The 21,153-nt window shown below is 42.6% G+C and overlaps 1 protein-coding gene across 1 annotated transcript in view; it reads left to right on the top strand.

The window, feature by feature from the left end:
• LOC308293038 (uncharacterized protein) overlaps nt 1–21,153 on the top strand; it is a gene marked incomplete at both ends in the record, with an annotated part of 240,708 nt that overhangs the window by 152,358 nt on the left and 67,197 nt on the right. Inside the window, 1 exon segment of the mRNA XM_080735468.1 lies at nt 10,328–10,481. Within this exon segment, the coding sequence (XP_080591594.1) occupies nt 10,328–10,481 (154 nt within the window).

The raw sequence follows: 21,153 nt of genomic DNA, 5'->3' as shown, positions 1-21,153 counted from the left end.
ATGACTAAAAAAAAATTACATTTTATTCAAAAGACTATGACCATCAAAATTTGCTGTCAAAAACAACACTGGTTTAGTATTTACTTTCCTGCCAACGCAGTTATTGTACGTCATGCAGACACGTCAATATGGGTGGTTGGAGTTAGCACGCCCAGACAGACGAAGAAATGAGTTAAACTGGGTAGTTCTAGAGTTGTCTTTAGGAAGCAGTGGGCATTGCTGGGGGAATGAGGCAGACTGAACAAAATACCGGCATTTTCCTTTGGGAAATATTATATTGTTACCGTTTAATATCACAATTTCAGTGTAAAGTTGCGGATCGCTATATTTTACCCATTTATCGTACAGCAAAAATATATATACAGGAGGCCTCAAGTGTCATATACAAATTTCCCTCAATCTCAGTTGTTCCAGCAATTACCTTGTCTATACAGATGTCCCTAGACTCTCTGTGTAGGTGCAGATCTCGTCTGGCTACAGTATGTCAGAATAGTGCATTGTAAGGTATTCTTTTTTTTTTATATCTACACTCCTCCTTATGTATTCACTTCCACACTGTGTCCTATTCTATGTACCTCTTTGCTTACCCTGACACTTCCCCCCCTTATCTAATCTTTTCAGATCACAGGAACACTACGACTTAAATTAATTCAGTCCACATTTCTTTTTAAACTTTGATAGATTCCTCCCTTTTAACTCTGATGCATAATATATGGAGTTCCTGAGGGTGAAGTGCCATGCATATATACAGTACATGAACACTAGCAGTATAACAATCAACGTGGGTATTGTCGCTTTCATATGCTTACAATTTAAATGAAACATTTACGTTCAAGTTGTATGCATCTCTGACAATTGAAAACTAAGGAACCAGCAGGGAAAATAGGGCAGGATACGTGCTATATGGGAATTGCTGTGGCCCCACGAAGCCCAATTATCTGGAATATGTTTTGCAATGCATGACTGGAGCTGTCATTAATAATGGGGGGAAAAAAATAAAATGTTTGCAACGCACACACTGCCCTTGAGAAAGTAAAGCACAGTGGCGTCAGTTCAGCAAAAGCTAAGGTATGGCAACATGACTGGTGTTGCCATACCTTAGCAACAGGCATGATAGTGGCACCACTAGATGGGCTTCAGTGGCCGGCCGAAGCCCCATAGACGAGCGCTGTAGCTGCGCAAGCCCTGCGCAGCCGTGACGTACGCGATGACTTTCGTGCGTGTCATCACTATGCGCCGGAAGGCCTTGGCTTCCATTACCTCTAGGCTAATGTTATTGTTAGAAGCAAATTCTTTGGCTATTTTGCCACAACTAAAGGCTGTCCTCTTCCAGAAAAGCATAGATTCAGAGAAAATGGGCTTCAAAGTTGGCCATCTGCATTGGATTACATTGAATAAATCGGCGGAAAATGCACTTAGTGATCGGCATAAACAAAGGCGGCCCTCGGACCACCTACAGCGTCAATAATCAGCTCACGGTAAGGACCAAAGCAAGCTGACGTTAGCCGACAAATTGAGCCGAACTAGTTCGGGATCGGCACTCCGGATTGCGTCGCTAGCCGACAAAAAGCCGAACTAGTTTGGCTTTTTGGCACTTAAAGGGTTAAGTAGTACAGCTGCCATATCTTGCCATACCCAATTGACGCCTCTGGTAAAGAAAAGTGCTCTTTGTTCATTGTTCATGTCCTCTCCTATGCTTCTAGTGGTGCAGTGGTAGAAAGTCAGTATATTTTCTGTACTGTACAATTTCAAGGAACTTTTACTTTACTGGAGTAGTTCAGATTTTCCACACTTTTACTTCTGTTCCACTTCATCTCGAATATTGTACTTTTAACTCCACCACAATTATTTAAAAACTTAGTTAGTTTGTTTGTAGATTCTGATTATTATTACAAAACATATACATTAACAACTTCAACCTACTGTACACGATCTACAAGATCTCATAACACTAACGTTATTTCCAAAATATTTTTATAGACCTTCGTGCCAAACTTTTGAAACAGGACGTTCTGCATCATGAGACCTTTTACTTTTGGTATTCTTTAAGTATATTTTGATGCCAAAACATTTGTACTTTTACTTTTAATAAAAGTTACATTTAATTACCGGACTCTTACTTGCAGTATTGATACTTTTACTAAAGTTAAATATTGTAGTAGATTTTTCCACCACTACACCACTTGTATGAGCAGTGGTGCAGTGGTGGAATAATTGGGGAATTTAAGGAGCTCGTTTCTACTACCGCGATGTGAGGCAGGACTACGGCTGCTATGATGCAATCGCTGTTGCGGTCCAAATCATTAAGCAAAGGGCCACCTGTGACAGGGTCCCAACTCTCTCACTGAACACCTTGGTTCCCATGGCGACATGACATTTTAGGCGCAACGTGGAAAGGGACCTTCTGGCGTAGTACAGACGGCTGCTACAGCGGCAGGTTGATCTATGGAGCGCTGATCATTTCCGGTTGCCGTTGTCATCTGCCGTCGCCGTAGCGTTGCTTAAAGGACAACTTTGTTTTTTTACAACAAGGGTTCATATTTTAGATTGTAATTAGAGAAAAGATAAGGTGAGTGTTAAAATGTTTTCATTTGCTTCGTTCTATTGTTTTATTGCATTTACCATGCTAAAATGTGGGGCATGCGTACGCATGGGGGCATGCGTACAAGTGGCTAAATATGTATTTTTAGACACAATAAGCCAGCTGTTTCTTTATTGCTATTTACAGTAACACTACTAGCCCCCATAAGTCACATCAAACCATGAAAGGTTGCGTTGTATCTTGGCAATGGGCTTATTCTGTGTAGAATTACATACTTAGCGACTTGTACGCATGCCCCCAACCACTGAAATAAGAATCTCTAAAACAATAGAAGTAAATGAAATAATTTTAACACTCATCTTTTATATTCTTTAATTACAATCTAAAATATGAACCCCTGTTGTAAAAAACTAAAGTTGTCCTTTAAATTCGCTAGTAACTTTACTTAAAGCACTGTACTTAACTGCCTGTATGCCTCCACTTCCTCCCTCTCCTGCTCGAGTTTGTATTTAAAAGGAAATATGAGAGGATACAAACAAAAGAAAAGACTATGAACCGAGACTCGGCAATAAAGAGAATAGTGCTGCAGAGTCAATTAAGAGCCCACAACAACCCAGACTGCCCTGAAGGCTATAGCTTAATGCGTAGTAATTGTAATTTCCTTGGTTCACTCAAGACCTCTGTTGCATGTCATCTCTATTATCTGCCCAGCTGTGCCGTCTCTCTACAGTTAAATGTCTCTATCTTAAAAAAAAAGAAGAAAGGAAAGAAGTAACGACTGCAATAAACACATCGACATAATTACTGATACAGCAACAAGTTAAAGCTACAATCTGGAATGCACTTTATGGCACATAACGTTAGTACAATGTAACTAGTTGGAGGATGTCTCCCTACTCTTCCATTGAGAACTGTAGACTATCGTGTCCGGTAGGACAGTGGTTCTCAACCTTTTCAGGCCGTGACCCCCAAAATAATCAATATAATCATTTGAACTGGGGAGTGGGGACCCCCACTGGGGGACCCCCTAAAGTAAACATATTAGAACTAGGGACCCCCCACCTTGAAAAGCACTTGGAATGTAGGAGTTGAGGCATTAGGCTACATTGTGTTTGAATCGGTTCCACAAATACAATAAAAAGAAAAACCGAAAAAAGCAGACCTACAAGCTCACAACGCTGTGTATTGTGAGCTTGTAGATTGGCTATTTTCACAATTTTTGCCTCTTTCTTATTGCCACCGACAATTTGGTCAATGTTTGACCAGTTTTTATGAAAAGTTGATTACTTTTGATGCAACAATGTCTAATTTTCTTATTTTTTTTACACGGATAAAGGCAGCAACAGAAACCTTTCATCATGGAATGACAAAAATGGAATCACAGGCTAAAATAAATATTAAGCTTGCACCATTCGGTAAGCAAACACAGATACTGCAAGCTAGAAGTTGAAAAGCTGTACCAAATTGTTAATTTAACTCCAGACACATTTGGTACAGTTGCAGTGTCAGAATTACAAATGGATAAATTAACACGTTTGTTTTGACAAGTACACCTACAGTATCAGATATGGAAGCTTCAAATAATTTATATGCAGAGTGAACTAAGTGACTCTGGAGAAGTTTGCTCCCGTAATTGCATTTGAGTTTTCGGTGGAAGAGTCGTGAATACCTTCTCTGTTTAATCCAGTGGGCTTTATTTCATATTGGCATGTTTTACTTGCACTTTTCATCACCAGCTCTCGTTTGAACAGTAAAAGAGTATTCTTTTAAGTCGGTATAAGAGTGTATAAAAATGCTTTGTACCGTTTCAACTCACTCCTTGGCAGATATTTACACGGTCTTGTTTGATCTGAGCGCTGCTGTGAAATTCATTGTTATCCCTTTTTTAAATTCCTTAAAAGCAACCAAGTCACACAAGACTGTGCGTGCGTGCGTGCGTGCGTGCGTGCGTGCGAGAGAGAGAGAGAGAGAGAGTGAGAGAGAGAGAGAGAGAGAGAGAGAGAGAAAGATTTACAGAGAAAGTATTGTGAAAATACAAATAGTAGATATTACAGAGAAAATGGAGTGAAAACTCTGTGAAAATAGCAGATCTACAATCTCAGAGTGGGGAAAAAAGAAGTGGGCTTAGTGTCATGGAAATTCCACATCCGTATCCCAAGGGTGAGATGAGGTATACATTAAAGTTAAAAAACACTACAATTAATTTGATTGAATGTTAATATAAAAATCAAACCTTGATGGTAGCAGCAACAGCTGTTTGTAAACAGACCGTGATGCGTGTTTCAGAAAATATTTCATCTCTTCTTTGTTAAAATGAAGACAGATTTTAGCCCAGTCTTTATTTTGTTAACTCCATTTTTGTCTCCTCTTTATTCCTCAATGAAATGATGAACTGCTGTGGGTGCTTGTCAGGGCACTGGGGCACCGCGGCCACTGTGGCCGTTTGGGAATGTCATTTTTTGAGGGGCACACGGCCAAATTCCTGCCCTGGTCACCACAAACACACTTGCAAATTAATTCTGTCCTTGTCCCTTTTATGCCCCATATGGAGATCCCATCAATATTAAGCCCATATCTGGGAATGCCTTTATATTGACATATTGTGTCAGTCTCATGATAACCAGTGTGTTCTCGCGACACAAGTCACACGTGCAAAAGAATTCTGTCCTTTTCTCTTCTATGTCCATATATGGAGATGCCTGATGTCATCAATATTAAGCCCATATCTGGGAATGACCATACAGTATATGGACCTATTGTGTTGTTTCAGCGCTTCTCGCCCTTTAGGGAGAGGTCACTTCTCGCCCTTAGGGCGTCTTACTGGTATTATGCTTTTCCATGCTTCCCGACTATAAGTTCTAACGTCAAACTCAAAGTTAGTCATTTCCATAACACTGTTACAGACCACTGGTCGACAACATGACTGGTCGACTTGACTTGACAGTGGGATAGTTTGAGCACAGTATACAGACTTACGTGCGTGTGTGCGCGTGTGCGTGCGTGCATGTGTGTGTGTGTGTGTGCGCGTGTGCGTGCGTGCATGTGTGTGTGTGTGTGTGTGTGTGTGTGTGTGTGTGTGTGTGTGTGTGTGTGTGTGTGTGTGTGTGTGTGTGTGTGTGTGTGTGTGTGCGTGCACGTGTGTGTGTGTGTGTGTGTGTGTGTGTGTGTGTGTGTGTGTGTGTGTGTGTGTGTGTGTGTGTGTGTGTGTGTGTGTGTGTGTGTGTGTGTGTGTGTGTGTGTGTGTGTGTGTTTGACAGGTGCTGTGTAATTTCTAGGTTGCCAGGGCTCCTGTGGTTGGCTGGATTAATAAAATCTGTTTAACATGGGCTTGGACATGGACGAGGGATCACACACGCGCACACACACACACACGGTGCGCACGTGTGTGTGTGTGTGTGTGTGTGTGTGTGTGTGTGTGTGTGTGTGTGTGTGTGTGTGTGTGTGTGTGTGTGTTACTTGTGTGTATTTGTTGTTTACCTCCTGAGCACAGATCCCAAACATTCAGCATGCAGGTGGTCTTCCATTCTCTATCTCTCTCTCTCTCTCTCTCTCTCTCTCTCTCTCTCTCTCTCTCTCTCTCTCTCTCTCTCTCTCTCTCTCTCTCTCTCTCTGTCCCCTTTGTTCCCTATTGCTGCCACCTGCCCAGCTTCTGGCTGCTGAAACTCATTAAACGTTTAATTACACACACACACACACACACACACACACACACACACACACACACACACACACACACACACACACACACACACACACACACACACACACACACACACACACACACAGATGGCGACTGACTGCATGTGAGAACTGATATGTTTAATTTTGTCACTGTCATATCCTCGCAGGTCACTCCCTGCAACTCCAGGCAGTAATTACTTCCGTCTAAAAACCTCTCTCTCCGGACTCCCTTTTACTTTGCACAGTAAATCCCTCAAAGCATGGTTTGCTTAAAAAAAGACAGTGGTTCTTCTCAACCTTTGCTGGGATGAAGGACTACTTGAAAATAAGTGGTGTAAAGTAACTAAGTACATTTACTTAAGTACTGTACTTAAGTGTACTTTCCAATACTTTTACTTCTACTCCACTAAAACTCAGAGGCAAATATTGTACTTTTACGCGAAGTACAATTATTTGGCAACTTTAGTTGTAATTATTATTACAAAAGAAAACATACAATAACCACTTCAGCCCTATATACATTTTGGCCATTTGAAAATAGAAAACTTGAAATGGGACAAATCCACTGTGGTGCATCTGCTTTTTGGGTGTCTACTGTCTACGTGCAGGGGCCATGTTCTTTTTCCCCCTGAGTAGACGATAAAATGACCCAAAAACATTTTTTGTGAAAAAAGTGAAATATGCCACTTACTTACTAGTACTTTAAATGTATTTTTTTCTTTCCACGAATGAACGCTCTCTCTCTTTGTCTCACGTTTTGATTTGTACTTTTCATTTGTAAATTAATGAACACTTTATATTCCACTTGTGAACATTTCACAAATACACAGTCAGTGCACGTTTAATTTGTTTCGCCAGGGAGCAATTCTCTCTTATCCTCTCTCTCCTTTCTCTCTTTTTTTTTATAATTTAGTTTTTTACCTACCTTACTTTCATCTCATATCTTATGTGCTCAGATCTCTCGGTTCCTCTCAGCTCACCTTAACATGCCGTATCTCATGTGATCTCCCTCTCTTCTCGTTGTCTGAATTAATCTTCCACACTCTGTCCCGGGGCTTCGGAATCAGTTCCTTCTCGTCACGCTGCAAATTTCCGTTCTCATCTTCCTGTGTGTTATTTTTCTTTTTTTCTAATTCGTACAAACAGCGACAGCTCATCACATTGCATACCGTTCTGTTCGTCCTATTCAAAGCTGCTGCTTTGTCCTTGTACCTGCAAGTGCTTAGATCTCATCGTCTGTGTGTGTGTGTGTGTGTGTGTGTGTGTGTGTGTGTGTGTGTGTGTGTGTGTGTGTGTGTGTGTGTGTGTGTGTGTGTGTGTGTGTGTGTGTGTGTGTGTGTGTGTGTGTGTGTGTGTGTGTGTGTGTGTGTGCGTGCGTGCGTGCGTGCGTGTGTGCATGTGTGCATGTGTGTGCGTGCGCGCGTTCGTCCACTCCCTTAGTTTCCGTGTGTGTGTGACTCAGTGTGAGTGCATTGCCGTTCTCTGTGCATTCATGAATGAGTGCGTGAGTGCGTGCGTATGTTTGCATTGTCATTCTCTGTGCGTGCGTGGGTGCGTATGTGCATGCGTACGCGCGCTCATTGTAATTCTCTGTGTGAGCGTGTGTGCGCGCTTGTGTTTGTTGTCGTTCTCTGTGCGTGTGTGCGTGCGTACGTCGTTAGTGCCAGTGTGCATTGTTATTCTCCGTTCGTGCATACGTGCTTGTGTGCATGCATTGTCATTATCTGTGCGTGCGTGCGAGCGTGTGTGTGCGTACCTGCATTGTCATTCTCTGTGTGTGCGTGCGAGCGTGTGCAGTGATGTAAAGTAACCAAATGCATGCACTCAAGTACTGTACTCAAGTACAATTTTTTGCTATAGTCAACTTTTTCTTGAAAAACGGACGCTAAAATACAAATAATGTTGAAAATATTTTATAAAAAAGATTAAGCTTCATATGTGTTTCTATTAAAAAATGACCACAAAAAGCGTAAAATAATGATAAAATAATCATTTTGGCCATTGTCAGGCTGACTTTGTTTACATCCCTTATCAATCCATACAAGAATAGAAGAGGGATGTAAACAAAGTATTATCTAAGTAAGTAACTAAAGTTTTCAAATAAATGTAGTGGAGTAAAATTACGATAGGCTTATTGGATCCTAGATGTAATGGAATAGAACAGTACAAGTATTGGAAATTGGAAATACTCAAGTAAAGTAAAAAGAATACCTCAAAATCGTACTTAAGTACAGTACTTAAGTGTACTTAGTGACTTTACACCAGTGAGTATGATACCCTTCTCTCTCTCCCATGGCGGTCTGGTCCTGTCCAATATGTTACATAACGTCCTTCACGTTCCTGTCCAGATGTTGGCCCTGCTGTTTCATTAGCTCCTTCCTGATAGGAATTCACAGTCCAGTGAGTTAACACTTCCTGGCGAGTGAAGGTGAACAACACATAACATCACAGACGCCGGCAGCAGACCTGCTCCAAATAAGTCTTTTCAACCTTGTGATAAAGCAGATAAAAAGATCTTTTCAACCTTTTGATAAAGCAGATAAAAAAAGTGTGTGCTTAAAAAAGAAAAAAAAAGAACGCTAAATTTTGAAGAATGCCACAGAATACCTCCAGTGCGTTGAGATCTACTGCTTACACACGTGCATGCACGCATATGCACGCACGCACGCACGCACGCACGCACGCACGCACGCACGCACGCACGCACGCACGCACGCACGCACGCACGCACGCACGCACGCACGCACGCGCACACACACACACACACACACACACACACACGCACAAACACAAACAATCTATTTGGTTCCATTTTGTTAGTTAAAATAACACTGAGGATAGGATACTGTACAATAGAGGCGGCAGTGGCTCAGGGGTAGAGAAACCGGCATTAGAACACGGAGGGTTCTAATGTGCCCTCTAACTTCCACTAACACTAACTCCCCCAGAATTATTGTCGAAGAGTCCTTGAGCAAGACTCTGAACCCCTGGTTGCTCCCGGTTAGCAGGTCGGTGCCTTGCATGGTTTCATTCATCGGTGTATGAATGTGTGTGTGAATGGGTGAATGTAATGTACAATCTCTATAAAGCGCCTTGGTTAAAGGCACTATACAGTATAAATGCACCATTTACCAATACATCTCAATTTAACTGGTTAATTTGTGTGGTTAGAGTTAAATTACCACTGAGGCATTTACAGTTTTTTGCTTGGGACCCAAGCAAAAAATGTTTTTGCATGTCTTTTTATGAACTGAACACGATGGACAGTCACTTACAGCAGGGGTTCCCAAACGTTTTTTTTTTCTCGTCTCAGGGCACCCCATAAATATATTTTTAATCCGAGGCACCCCTACATTAGAATTTTCACTCCCCAGCACCTTATATTTATAGCATATCGTCGTTGTCGGGTGGAAACCTTGTATGTCCAAAACCGTTCGTTTTGTATTCATCATCTATAAAATTTACTAAACTAGTGAAAACAGCAGATCTACAAGCACACAATGCGAGGCGTTGTGTGCTTGTAGATCGGCTGTTTTCACTAGTTTTGTGCGACAGTCTTGTATGATGAAGCAGAGCTTTGCTTTACCAAAAGACGTACACATTTGAAATTTGGAGATACGAGGTTTCTGCCCGACAGTGACGATATTTTAATGATTGTGTTGCGAGGAAAACGTTGAGAGATAATAGCCATTTTGGTTAGAACTAACTGAAAATAACTTTGTACTTCAAGTTTAAAATTACACAAAAAAATTTCAAATATTATCAAATGATCTCGCGGCACCCCTGGACTGCCGTCGCGGCACCACGATCAGGAATGCAACACACACAAAATAGGTAATTGACCGAAAAACTATCTATCCCTTTCATCTTTCACGCACGCGCACATACACGTGCACATGCACATGCACATGCACATGCACACGCACACGCACACGCACACACTCACACACACACACACACACACACACACACACACACACACACACACACACACACACACACACACACACACACACACACACACACACACACACACACAAAACAGCCAGTAACTCCAGCCCTACGTGGCCACATACTGTAGTAACTCCAGTCCATGTCTTCCAGGTGGTGAACAACAGAGCGGACATGGCCATTGGTTCTCTCACCATCAATGAAGAGAGGTCAGAGGTGGTGGAGTTCTCCGTTCCCTTCGTGGAGACGGGCATCAGCGTCATGGTCTCCCGTAGCAACGGCACCGTCTCCCCCTCCGCCTTCCTCGGTGAGTTGACCACGAAATGACAGGACAGGACAGGACCATGACCATGACTTGAGGGGTGGCATAGCTGAATGGTTAGGGAGCCCGCCTGGGAAACCAGAGCCCCTGGTTGTCCCTGGTTTGATTCCAGGCCAGGGTAGCAATGTCGATGTGTGTCCCTGAGCAAGACTCTTAACCCCTAATTGCTCATGCGCTCCTTGGGTTGGGCTGAAAACACCTAATTTCCCTCTCAGGAGAAAGTAGGTAACCATCATGACCATGACAATGAAATGAGGCGACACAACACAAGACGAGATTGAGTTGAAGGATCAGTGAAGTACACAACATGTGTGCTCGCGCACACTCATGCACGAACGCACACATTCACAAACACATTGCCACACACACCATATTAATCCATAATCTGCAAAGTAACTAAACGTGTCAAATATAGCAGTGGAGTAAAAAGTACACTATTTTCCTCAGAGATGTATTGTGGTAGAAGTATAAAATGGAAATACCTAAATGTACTAAGTCACTTTACACCAGTCTCTCTCTCTCTCTCTGTCTGTCTGTCTCTCTGTCTGTCTCTCTCTCATTCATAAATCATTTAAAATATTAACATCGCAGATCACTGACATCATTTATCATGGGCTTTTCACTTGTGCGCTTTGTGAGAACGAGCTCATTACAAAGCGCTCGGCAGTGCAACAAAAACGAGAAGAAACACAAGGGACCTCGCAATGAACCTCTTGTTAGCATCGCACAATCAAAGTGTGGCCCTTGCCAACCGCTTCCTTTTACATGCATAGCCTTGTTCCGTTGCCGCGTCGCCAAATGATCCCCAATTATGCCACAGGCCTTGATTTTCTCCCATTGCTTTTGTCTGTCACTTGAAAAGCGAGGAAGGCTCCAGATTTCCCGCTCGCACTTAGATCCGTGTCTTAGTGGAGACTCTGTGGGTGAGAAAAGAAAAATAAAGATGGGGGAAGATTAAAAAAAAGAAAAAAGAATTGCTTCTGTTCTCTATATTCAAATGAGCTACTTTCCCCACTTCATGGTACCGGCTCAACTGGGCTCAACTGGAGTCTTTTTGCTACCAGGTACTTCGTTTAATCTTGCAGATAGTAGCCCTCAATGTTCAAGGTTTCTTTGTGTTACAGCTTGTGTATGAGTGCAGAAGAATACAATTATTTTTGTTCTAGTTCCATATAATAGTAATACTGTTGTGCTCCTGCTACTACTACTACCAGTAAGACTCCCTAATCGGGAGATAAGCGACCGTCAGGTCGCAGCGTGATTTTAGGGCAAAATCTGTAGGAGCAGTGTCCAAAAATGTGTTTTAAAAAATCGGCGAGATGGTGGCGCTATATGGGACAGATCTATGTTGATGACATGAGTGTAGAAATACTGTGTACCGATTTGCGTGATTTTAGGGCAAAATCTGTAGGAGCAGTGTCCAAAAATGTGTTTGAAAAAATCTGCCTGATGGTGGCGCTATATGGAACAGATCCATGTTGATGACATGAGTGTAGACATACTGTGTACCAATTTGCATGATTTTAGGGCAAAATCTGTAGGAGCAGTGTCCAAAAATGTGTTGGGCCTGATGGTGGCGCTATATGGGACAGATCCTTGTTGATGACATGAGTGTAGACATACTGTGTACCGATTTGCGTGATTTTAGGGCAAAATCTGTAGGAGCAGTGTCCAAAAATGTGTTGTGCCTGATGGTGGCAGGGACAGATCCATGTTGATGACATGAGTGTAGACATACTGTGTACCGATTTGCGTGATTTTAGGGCAAAATCTGTAGGAGCAGTGTCCAAAAATGTGTCCAAAAAATCGGCCTGATAGTGGCGCTATATGGGACAGATCCATGTTGATGACATGAGTGTAGACATACTGTGTACCGATTTGTGTGATCTTAGGGCAAAATCTGTAGGAGCAGTGTACAAAAATGTGTTGGGCCTGATGGTGGCGCTATATGGGACAGATTCATGTTGATGGATCTTTTGGCGCCGCCGAGGCGAACGCGTGGGTACCGGCCCCGGCTCTCCCGGTCGCTCCTAGCCCGAGTTACGGCATTTGATCATTTTTGCAGTTTTTTGGGGGTCCCTGGGGGTCCCTGGAGCTCCAGGGGTCTCCAGGGGTCCCTGGAGGGGTGGAGGTTGTGGATTGGCAGGCAAAGAGTGTATGTGCAAAGTTTGGCATGTATTGGGGCAACGGTGGCCTAGATATGAGTTGGGGAAAAGTGTGACATGACGGACAGACTGACTGACAGACAGCCGGTGGAGGTTTTGGCAGTAACTGCGACCTGACGGTCGCAACTACTACTACTACTACTACTAATTCTACTTATACTACTGCTACAACTACTAGGCCTACTGTAGTACTACTACAAGGGAATAAGAAACAGAAGAATCAGAGTATCAAATAATGCAACAGTACCAATCAGGGGGGTATCTAATGGGGGGGACGGGGGGGACAAGTGGGCTGCAGCCCAGGGTGGGCTGCGCTAGGGTGGGCTGCAGCCCAGAGTGGGCTGCGCTAGGGTGGGCTGCGCTAGGGTGGGCTGCAGCCCAAGGTGGGCTGCGCTAGGGTGGGCTGCGCTAGGGTGGGCTGCGCTAGGGTGGGCTGCAGCCCAAGGTGGGCTGCGCTAGGGTGGGCTGCAGCCCAGGGTGGGCTGCGCTAGGGTGGGCTGCGCTAGGGTGGGCTGCAGCCCAGGGTGGGCTGCGCTAGGGTGGGCTGCAGCCCAGAGTGGGCTGCGCTAGGGTGGGCTGCAGCCTGCAGCCCAAGGTGGGCTGCGGCCCAAGGTGGGCTGCGGGCACTTTATGATTCATAGTTTTCAATTTCCTGACAGTGTCTACTGCAGCAGTAGTTTTGACCTTCATTTTTCAAATGGCCGCATGAGGTCTTGGAAGTTGGAGTGGCCGAATGAGGTCTTGGAGATTTTACTTCTAACAGTATTATTGTGGCTGCTATTTCCTCACAATACCGATGCTGGGGTTTAAGTGCAAGTAGAACCTAGCACATTTGAATGTATTTTAATTTATTTTGATCAATACTTTTAAGTTTTGCAAATATAATCAAGCAACATTTTGAATTTAGCACTGTAGTTGCACACTGTCAGAGTTACAGACTTGTGTTAAGGGTTCATTTTGAGAAACACTATTAATCCTTATTTTCATTTATTTTGATATCAATCCTTTAGTTTTGCACTATCAATCAAGCAACATTTTGAATTCAATCACTTGAAACATTTTATATCAATCCAATCAACAGTACATACTGTTTAGAGGGTTTAATTATAACCTAGCAATTTAATTTGATGTCTTGTCAATACTTATTTTACACTTTTAATGTAGCCAAATGTTGAATACAGGCACTTAAAAAGGTATTTTTATTGTGGTATTGCTATTTTTATTTAAGTAAAATGTTCTTTTTGTTGCCTAGCACCATTTAAATACAAGCATTTGACTTGTAAAATCCCTTATTTTTTTATTATTGTACTTGTAACAGTATTGCTATGGCACGCACTGTATTCCTACGCACTGAAGTGTTACTTGTCTTGATACCAATATTTTACTACTTTGAAAGAAGTAAATATTTGTGTTCACCACACAATGACTGTACCTTTGTCTTTCTCCATTATATATATTCCAAAGTTTCCTGGTTTGTCATAGCAAAACTTATGGAGCGTATGAAAATGAGAATGACTTAACTGAAAAGATTAACTGAAAACTATTTCAAAAAGTTGCAGGCAAGCTTTAAAATGCCAATTGAGTATAATGTTATAATCTATAAAAGTTGAGCTTTGACTCTGGTGTGTCTAGACATATTTTGGAATTTTGATTTCCATAGGGTTTGATAAAGTTTAAATTGGATGTTCATCAGTTCATACCATCATGGCCATGGCCCATATAAAGAAGATGGCGTTATTTGATGCTATTTTCCCATTTCACATCTTGCCTGTAGGCAAAACGGGTGATGTAGCGACCCCCTGTGGACATTTCAGTGTCTTTTTTTCCCCCATGGGGAACATTGCTGCCTGCTGGGGTTATATTGGCCAATCACAGCCTTGTTCAGGGAGGCTCTAGACTCAAAATGCTAGTGCTCTGTGCACACAGGGAATCAGGAAATGGGATTACTCTAGGCTCCAAGACTGAAGAGTTTGATGATGAAGCCAAGTAAGTTCATGCTAGTAGTGTGTGTCTGATGGTGATCTGATATCTATTGATCTAATAGATTACCTCTAAGTTGAAGAACCAGCAGTAAATCAACCCAAAATATCCAAAGGCAAAAAATAACCGATTTATAACCGTTTTTGAACATAAAATAACCGATTTTTTTTTGGCCGCGCGCTTCGCGTGCGGCCGAATCGCCGGGCCGTGCGCTTCGCGCACGGCCAATGTGGGCTGGTCAAAATATGTCCCCCCCAACTGTGGAGTGCTGGATACGCCACTGGTACCAATACATTTTGTCCATCGGTTCTAGCACTTGAGGTGCATTCTGCTACATACAAGGTCCTTATGCAAATACATAAACCTACTGTATGGGGAGTATGCATTCAAGTGCTTTCATTATTGTAAACAAAATAACACCATTTGGTTAATCAACAATAGACAGAACATAATATGAATATTACAGTGTTTATATTATAGCTCCAGCTGTGAGCCTGCGACTCTCATGAGGAAAATGAAATGACAAGTTAATTGCCTGCATGACCTGAGGTAAGACATAAAGGTGCGTGAGCATATAGCAGCAGATGTACTGTATACTGTCTGTATGTGATGCTAAAACACTCAAAACATAAGGTCGGCGTGTTGTTCATGGGATTAAGGTGCAAACAGCGCGTGTACACCGCATAATCCACATAAAGTAAACTGACACTGGTGTACAGTAATCCAGGGGTTCCCAAACTCTTTTGTCTCAGGGCACCCCATAAATATTTTTTTAATCCGAGGCACCTCTACATTATAATTTTCACTCCCAGCACCTTATATTTATAGCATATCGTCATTGTCGGGTGGAAACCATGTATGTCCAAAACCGTTCGTTTTGTATTTCTCATCTATAAAATATACTAAACTAGTGAAAACAGCAGATCTACAAGCACACAAGTGCTTGTAGATCGGCTGTTTTCACTAGTTTTGTGCGACGGTCTTGTATGATGAAGCAGGGCAAAAGATGTACACATTTGAAACTTGGAGATACAAGGTTTCTGCCCGACAGTGACGATATTTTAGATAATAGCCATTTTGGTTATATTAGAGCTGCCTGGAAATAACTTTGTAGTTCAAGTTTAAAGTTATACTAAATAATATTTTTGTGTCCAAATAAATTCCAAATATTATCAACTTATCTCGCGGCACCCCTGGACTGCTGTCACGGCACCCCAGGGTGCCCCGTCACCCACTTTGAAAACCCCTGCAGTAATCTATACGCATCGGTCCACGTGGAAGAGAAAAAAAATTAGGGGAAAAAAGAAGATGAATGCAGAAAATATATATTTAGAGCTTGAGTGGTTTATGCATGTTTAGTAACTAGTTACTACATTTTTCAGATAATTGTAGTGGAGTAAAGGTCTTTGCACACTGCTGCGTTTTTCGGGCCGAATATCGGAGTGAATTTCGGAGTGCGTGAATAAAAAAATCGACCTCACGCTATGTCAATCACGTTTGCACACTGCCGCCCGTTTCGTATTTATTTTCGGACCAGGGTTGATTTTTCTCGATTTTCGCAGCTGTCGCACTGAGTCCCTTGGTCTCTCTCTCTTTGCTCTCTCTCTCCCTGGCCTACCGCTTTCGGATTTCCAAAACGCAACGAAAACACGCAGTGCACTGTTCAACCACCTTAAAAGTACATTATTTACCTCAGAGATATAATGAAAAGTGAAAGTAAATTGGAGATACTCCACTAAACCTAAAGAATGTACAGTACTTGAGGAAATGTACTTCCGCTGCAGGTGTTACCACCACTTCTTGTACCCTGACCAGCTGATACTCCTTTTTTTCACCCAGTGCCTATTGGTTCCCCAATAGGCGGCCCGCGGGCCATTTGCGGTCCGCGGGGGCTACTGTCTGGCCCCCACCAACCCCAGTAATAAAGGTGGTATAAGAGCAGCAACAACACTAGTATATCGTCATTGTTGGGTGGAAACCTCGTATCTCAAAATGCTTCATCATACGAGGCCGTCGCACAAAAGTAGTGAAAACAGCAGATCTACAAGCACACAACGCCTCGCACCGCGAGGCGTTGTGTGCTCCATACAGAAAATGATAAACGCAAAACGAACGGTTTTGGACATACAAGATTTTCACCCAACAACAACCATATCTGAACTGTCGCTGGAGTTGCGGGAACGCCACCGTCGCCCCCTGCAATGTTGTGGCCCTCGGCTTGGTACCCTAGACATAATTCGGCCCTTGGGGAAAACTAATCGGGGAACCCTGGTGTAATGTAATCCTGGGTGCTACACTCCCTCTGCCAACCAGGGGAGAGCACAGACTGACCTCATACTTCCTTCTATGCATGAGGATCCAAGCCGCTTCTTTTCACCTGGTGGGGGAGTTTCCCCGGGTGGACATAGCATTATGGAAGGAACATGTTATTCTAACCAGTTCCTTTCCCCTCCATCAGGCGCCCCAGCTGGCCAGGGGGAGGCAGTATAGAGCCCAGCATTACTGCATGTTTTTTGTGAGGGTACCTACCCTAGGGGACACAGGGAGAACATGCAAACTCCACACAGAAAGGCCCTTTCGCAAACCCCACCCAGGGTATGGGCACTGATAACACGTAGGAGAGAACACGCCCCCAGCGTCCCCAGCCGGAACTCGATCCAGGACATTGTAGCTGTGACAGCGTTAGCGACTACGCTACCGTGCCCCCTAGCTGATACACCTCTTTGACTGACTGACTGACTGACTGACTGACTGAAAAACAGACATCTTTCCTGAAAATATCTTTTTTTCCCCCCCAAATGTTTTCTACTTGGAAGGTCCACTGGCAGGAGTAATGGGGCTACAACTAATATTGCAATAAACTGGTCTAAATCTATCGATATAATCCAGTCAATTAACTAATCCTTATCTTTAGCGCATTTCACAGTTCTATTGTCCAGGCCCGGATCTACCATATGGGCACTTTGGGCACGTGCCCAGGGGCCCCTGGGCATCAAGGGCCCTCCAAAAAAAAACTAAAAACATTTTTTTTTATTTTTTATCAGAATGAAATAAATGATGTCCACCACCCCCTGAAACAAATGCTGCGAGAATACTGCTGAAACGTGCTGATTGTGTGTTAAGTACTGTACAATATACAATATTTCATGAAACTGATTAAAACTCTGCCGGGCCGCTGAGCCAACTGCTGCTGCAGATGTTATATTGGACCTACATGCCTAATTATGCCTACAAAACATTTTACGCGCACACGGGGTCCCTTGGCGCTTCAGTGCCCAGGGGCCCTCTGAGGTGTTAATCCAGCCCTGCTATTGTCGCTTGGTTTGAAGGCTCCAATTTTCTTGCCTGAATTTATACATACCGTAACCCTCACTAATAGGTCAGACCTGAATACACAAGGACCCAATCCCGTTATTAACCAAGTAATAAGACACACTCTCTCTCTCTCTCTCTCTCTCTCTCTCTCTCTCTCTCACACACACACACACACACACACACACACACACACACACACACACACACACACACACACACACACACACACACATTATAGCCTTATTTTCAAATGTTACTTACTCCATTATGCCGTTTTATCCTTCCAAAGGTTCTGAAAACGCTTTGGCAAAGCTGTTTATCTGATATTCATGCTAATGAAGCAAATTGAATTGAAGGGACATGAATGGGAGGCAGAGACAGCGAGAGAGCAAAATAGCACAGAGAGAGAGAGAGAGAGAGAGAGAGAGAGAGAGAGAGAGAGAGAGAGAGAGAGATTTGGGAGACTCAGAGTCTCCTATTGACCCAAATTATATTTTAGGTTATTAGATTTTATGTGTATTATATTAGATAGAACACTATGGCACCTGCTGAATAAACATAACGTCACTGTCTGGCTAGTCTCGCGTGGCCAGACTGTTGACTCCGCGATTTGGAAATGCTCCCGTCTACAGTCTGGTGCATCGAGAGAAGAACGATGAGTACCGGTTAAAGCGGAAGTGAAGCCTCCTTGTCACTTCCGTTTCCGTCTCACATCGCACACATTTATCATTATATAAATAAAAATCATATAAGCATATTTAGCTTGCTGCTTAGCAGAAAGGAAATTTTAAAATATATTTTCTTGAACGGTAATGCCCGTTTCCATTACTCGCCGTTCGGGAGCTGCTGTTCCAAACTCTATATAGCATTCAGAGATTGTGGAATAGTTGTCTGGCTACGCGAGACTACTGTCTGGCAGAAAACTCGTATCTCCAAGTTTCAAATGTTTACGTTTTTAAAGCGTGTGTAAAGCCCTGCTTCATCAGACAAGGCCGTCGCACAAAAGTAGTGAAAACAGCCCATCTACAAGCACACAACGCCTCACGGTGTGAGGCGTTGTGTGCTTGTAGATCGGCTGTTTTCATCAGTTTAGTTAATTTTTTTAAATGATAAAAAACAAACGGTTTTGGACATACAAAGTTTCCACCCGACAACGACGATAAACATATTGGCTCAGGAATGAGACAAAAACTACACAATGATATTTGAACTGGGGACCCCTCGCCCTGACAAGTACTTTGCCGTGTTGGTACTTTCTCTTAAGCCTGCCAAATGGCAGTTCGTTATGCACACACCTACTGTACATATACGATGCCAGTGTTTGTCAAAGAACATGCACACACACCTGCACATTATGCAAATGTTCTAAACATCATTTACATACCTGTCACAAACACTTTGTGTACAGTACATAATGGACATATCTTTGTTAATTTAACCATCCGTTTCCATCCCATGTTCATTTCTTGTCTGTTCTCACTCTACCTCTATGTCCTCTCCCTTCTCTGCACTCACAAAAAATATATTACACACTTCTTTACATATGTAAACATGTGATGTGTCAGTAAAGATTATGAAAATGAGAGTGAGAAACTGAGCACAAGTTATTTCCGTCCTGTTTACTACTAACGGTGGTAGTGATGGATAATGTCTCTATGACGACAGACATAATGATTCTTTTACTGCACAGTAAAACCTCAGTGTTAATGTAACTCAGAGGCTGTACTAATCATGGATGCAACACTTAATTGAACTAATCTAGTTTTCTATTTTAAATAATAGCAAAAAGAAGAAATAGCAGATCTATTTAGTCAATAAATAACATTCTATTGGCATTTCTTTAACTTTTATTCATTGATATATACAACAGTTAAAACATTTATTTGATTATTCAGAAAGGTAATCAAGATAGTAATCACACAATCAATAGTTTACTCTTTTTTGATTTATCGAATACTTTATTAACAGTTTGCTACAATTTGCAGCCACCTGTAGGTGCTCTTTTAGAGCGGTTTTGAAGGAGGGTAAGGAGTCAAACTTTAGTTTGCCAGTTTCGGCACAGAAATGGGGTCAAATTCATTCTACTGCTATGCCACAAGAATATGGAATGCATTCCATATTCTGGTGGCATAGCAGTACAATGAATTTGACCCCATTTCTGTGCCGAAACTGGGTTCAGTGAGATCAGTGGGGCTGAACTGTCTACAAATGGATAAATGGCCGCTGTGGGTTTAACTTTTTACACTCAATACATTTGAGGGCAACGTGACCTTTTTTCACAAGTGCCATGTTTTTTCCATCAGTTATTCTGGTCCTACGGGGAGACGGCAGATGGGTGACATTACACCATCTCTTGTGATTGAAAAGTCGCTCGTTCCAATTTGCTGTGCTGACGGTGGAATAAAGAATAATAATAATAAATATAGCTGCAAGCAGCGATAAAGTGGCCAAGGTAGAAAAAGTAGGAAAGCAAAAAAGCATCAAGGGAAAGCAAAGAAGAAATCAAAGAAAAACTGGAAGCAGTGTTCTTCCGAACAGGTCTCCGGCAGGTCAGGTGTTTTTTTTTGGCCTAGTGGTGACTATAATAGGCCAAAGTCAAAAGGGTACCACGTGTTCTTTGGCCTTTCACGGCAATCGGACGCTGCATGCGGGATTTGAGGCATTTTGTTCCAAAAATGGGTTTTGCAAAAATTGACCCGCTGGTGGCGCTATAACAGGCCAATGTGAGAAGGGTGGCATCTGTTCCTTGGCCTAGTGGGAATGTGCGTGCAAAATCTCACACAAATAGCAGGCTGCGTTTGAGACATTTTGTTCAAAAAGGAGCAATCCTGCAAACCTTGGAATTCAATGTTAGCCAATTAGATAGAATATGATATTGGACAAATCCATCATGATTACATCACTGTAGAGATACTGTGTGCCCATTTGTGTGATTATCGGATAAAATCTGAAGGAGTAATATCGAAGAATGCGTTTTCGGCCTTCTGGTGGCGCTATAAATGACAGACTCTGCCGATTTTACACTAATCGGCATAGTTATTGGTGAAAGCACAAATTGACCTCTACACAACATGTATGCAAAAGACTATATGCAACAGACATAAAATAGTTCCAAAGAACTCAAGGTTTTAACTCAATATCTTTATTTTCCAACTTTTTCATTAGTTGTCTTTGTTGAAGAGTTGGTCATCAGGTTG

This window comes from Nannobrachium achirus, assembly GCF_963921795.1.
Source record: "Nannobrachium achirus genome assembly, chromosome: 10".
Taxonomy (NCBI): Eukaryota; Metazoa; Chordata; class Actinopteri; order Myctophiformes; family Myctophidae; genus Nannobrachium; species Nannobrachium achirus.
The sequence above is the reverse complement of the archived record's forward strand: the minus strand, read 5'-3'. Positions and strand labels throughout refer to the sequence as shown.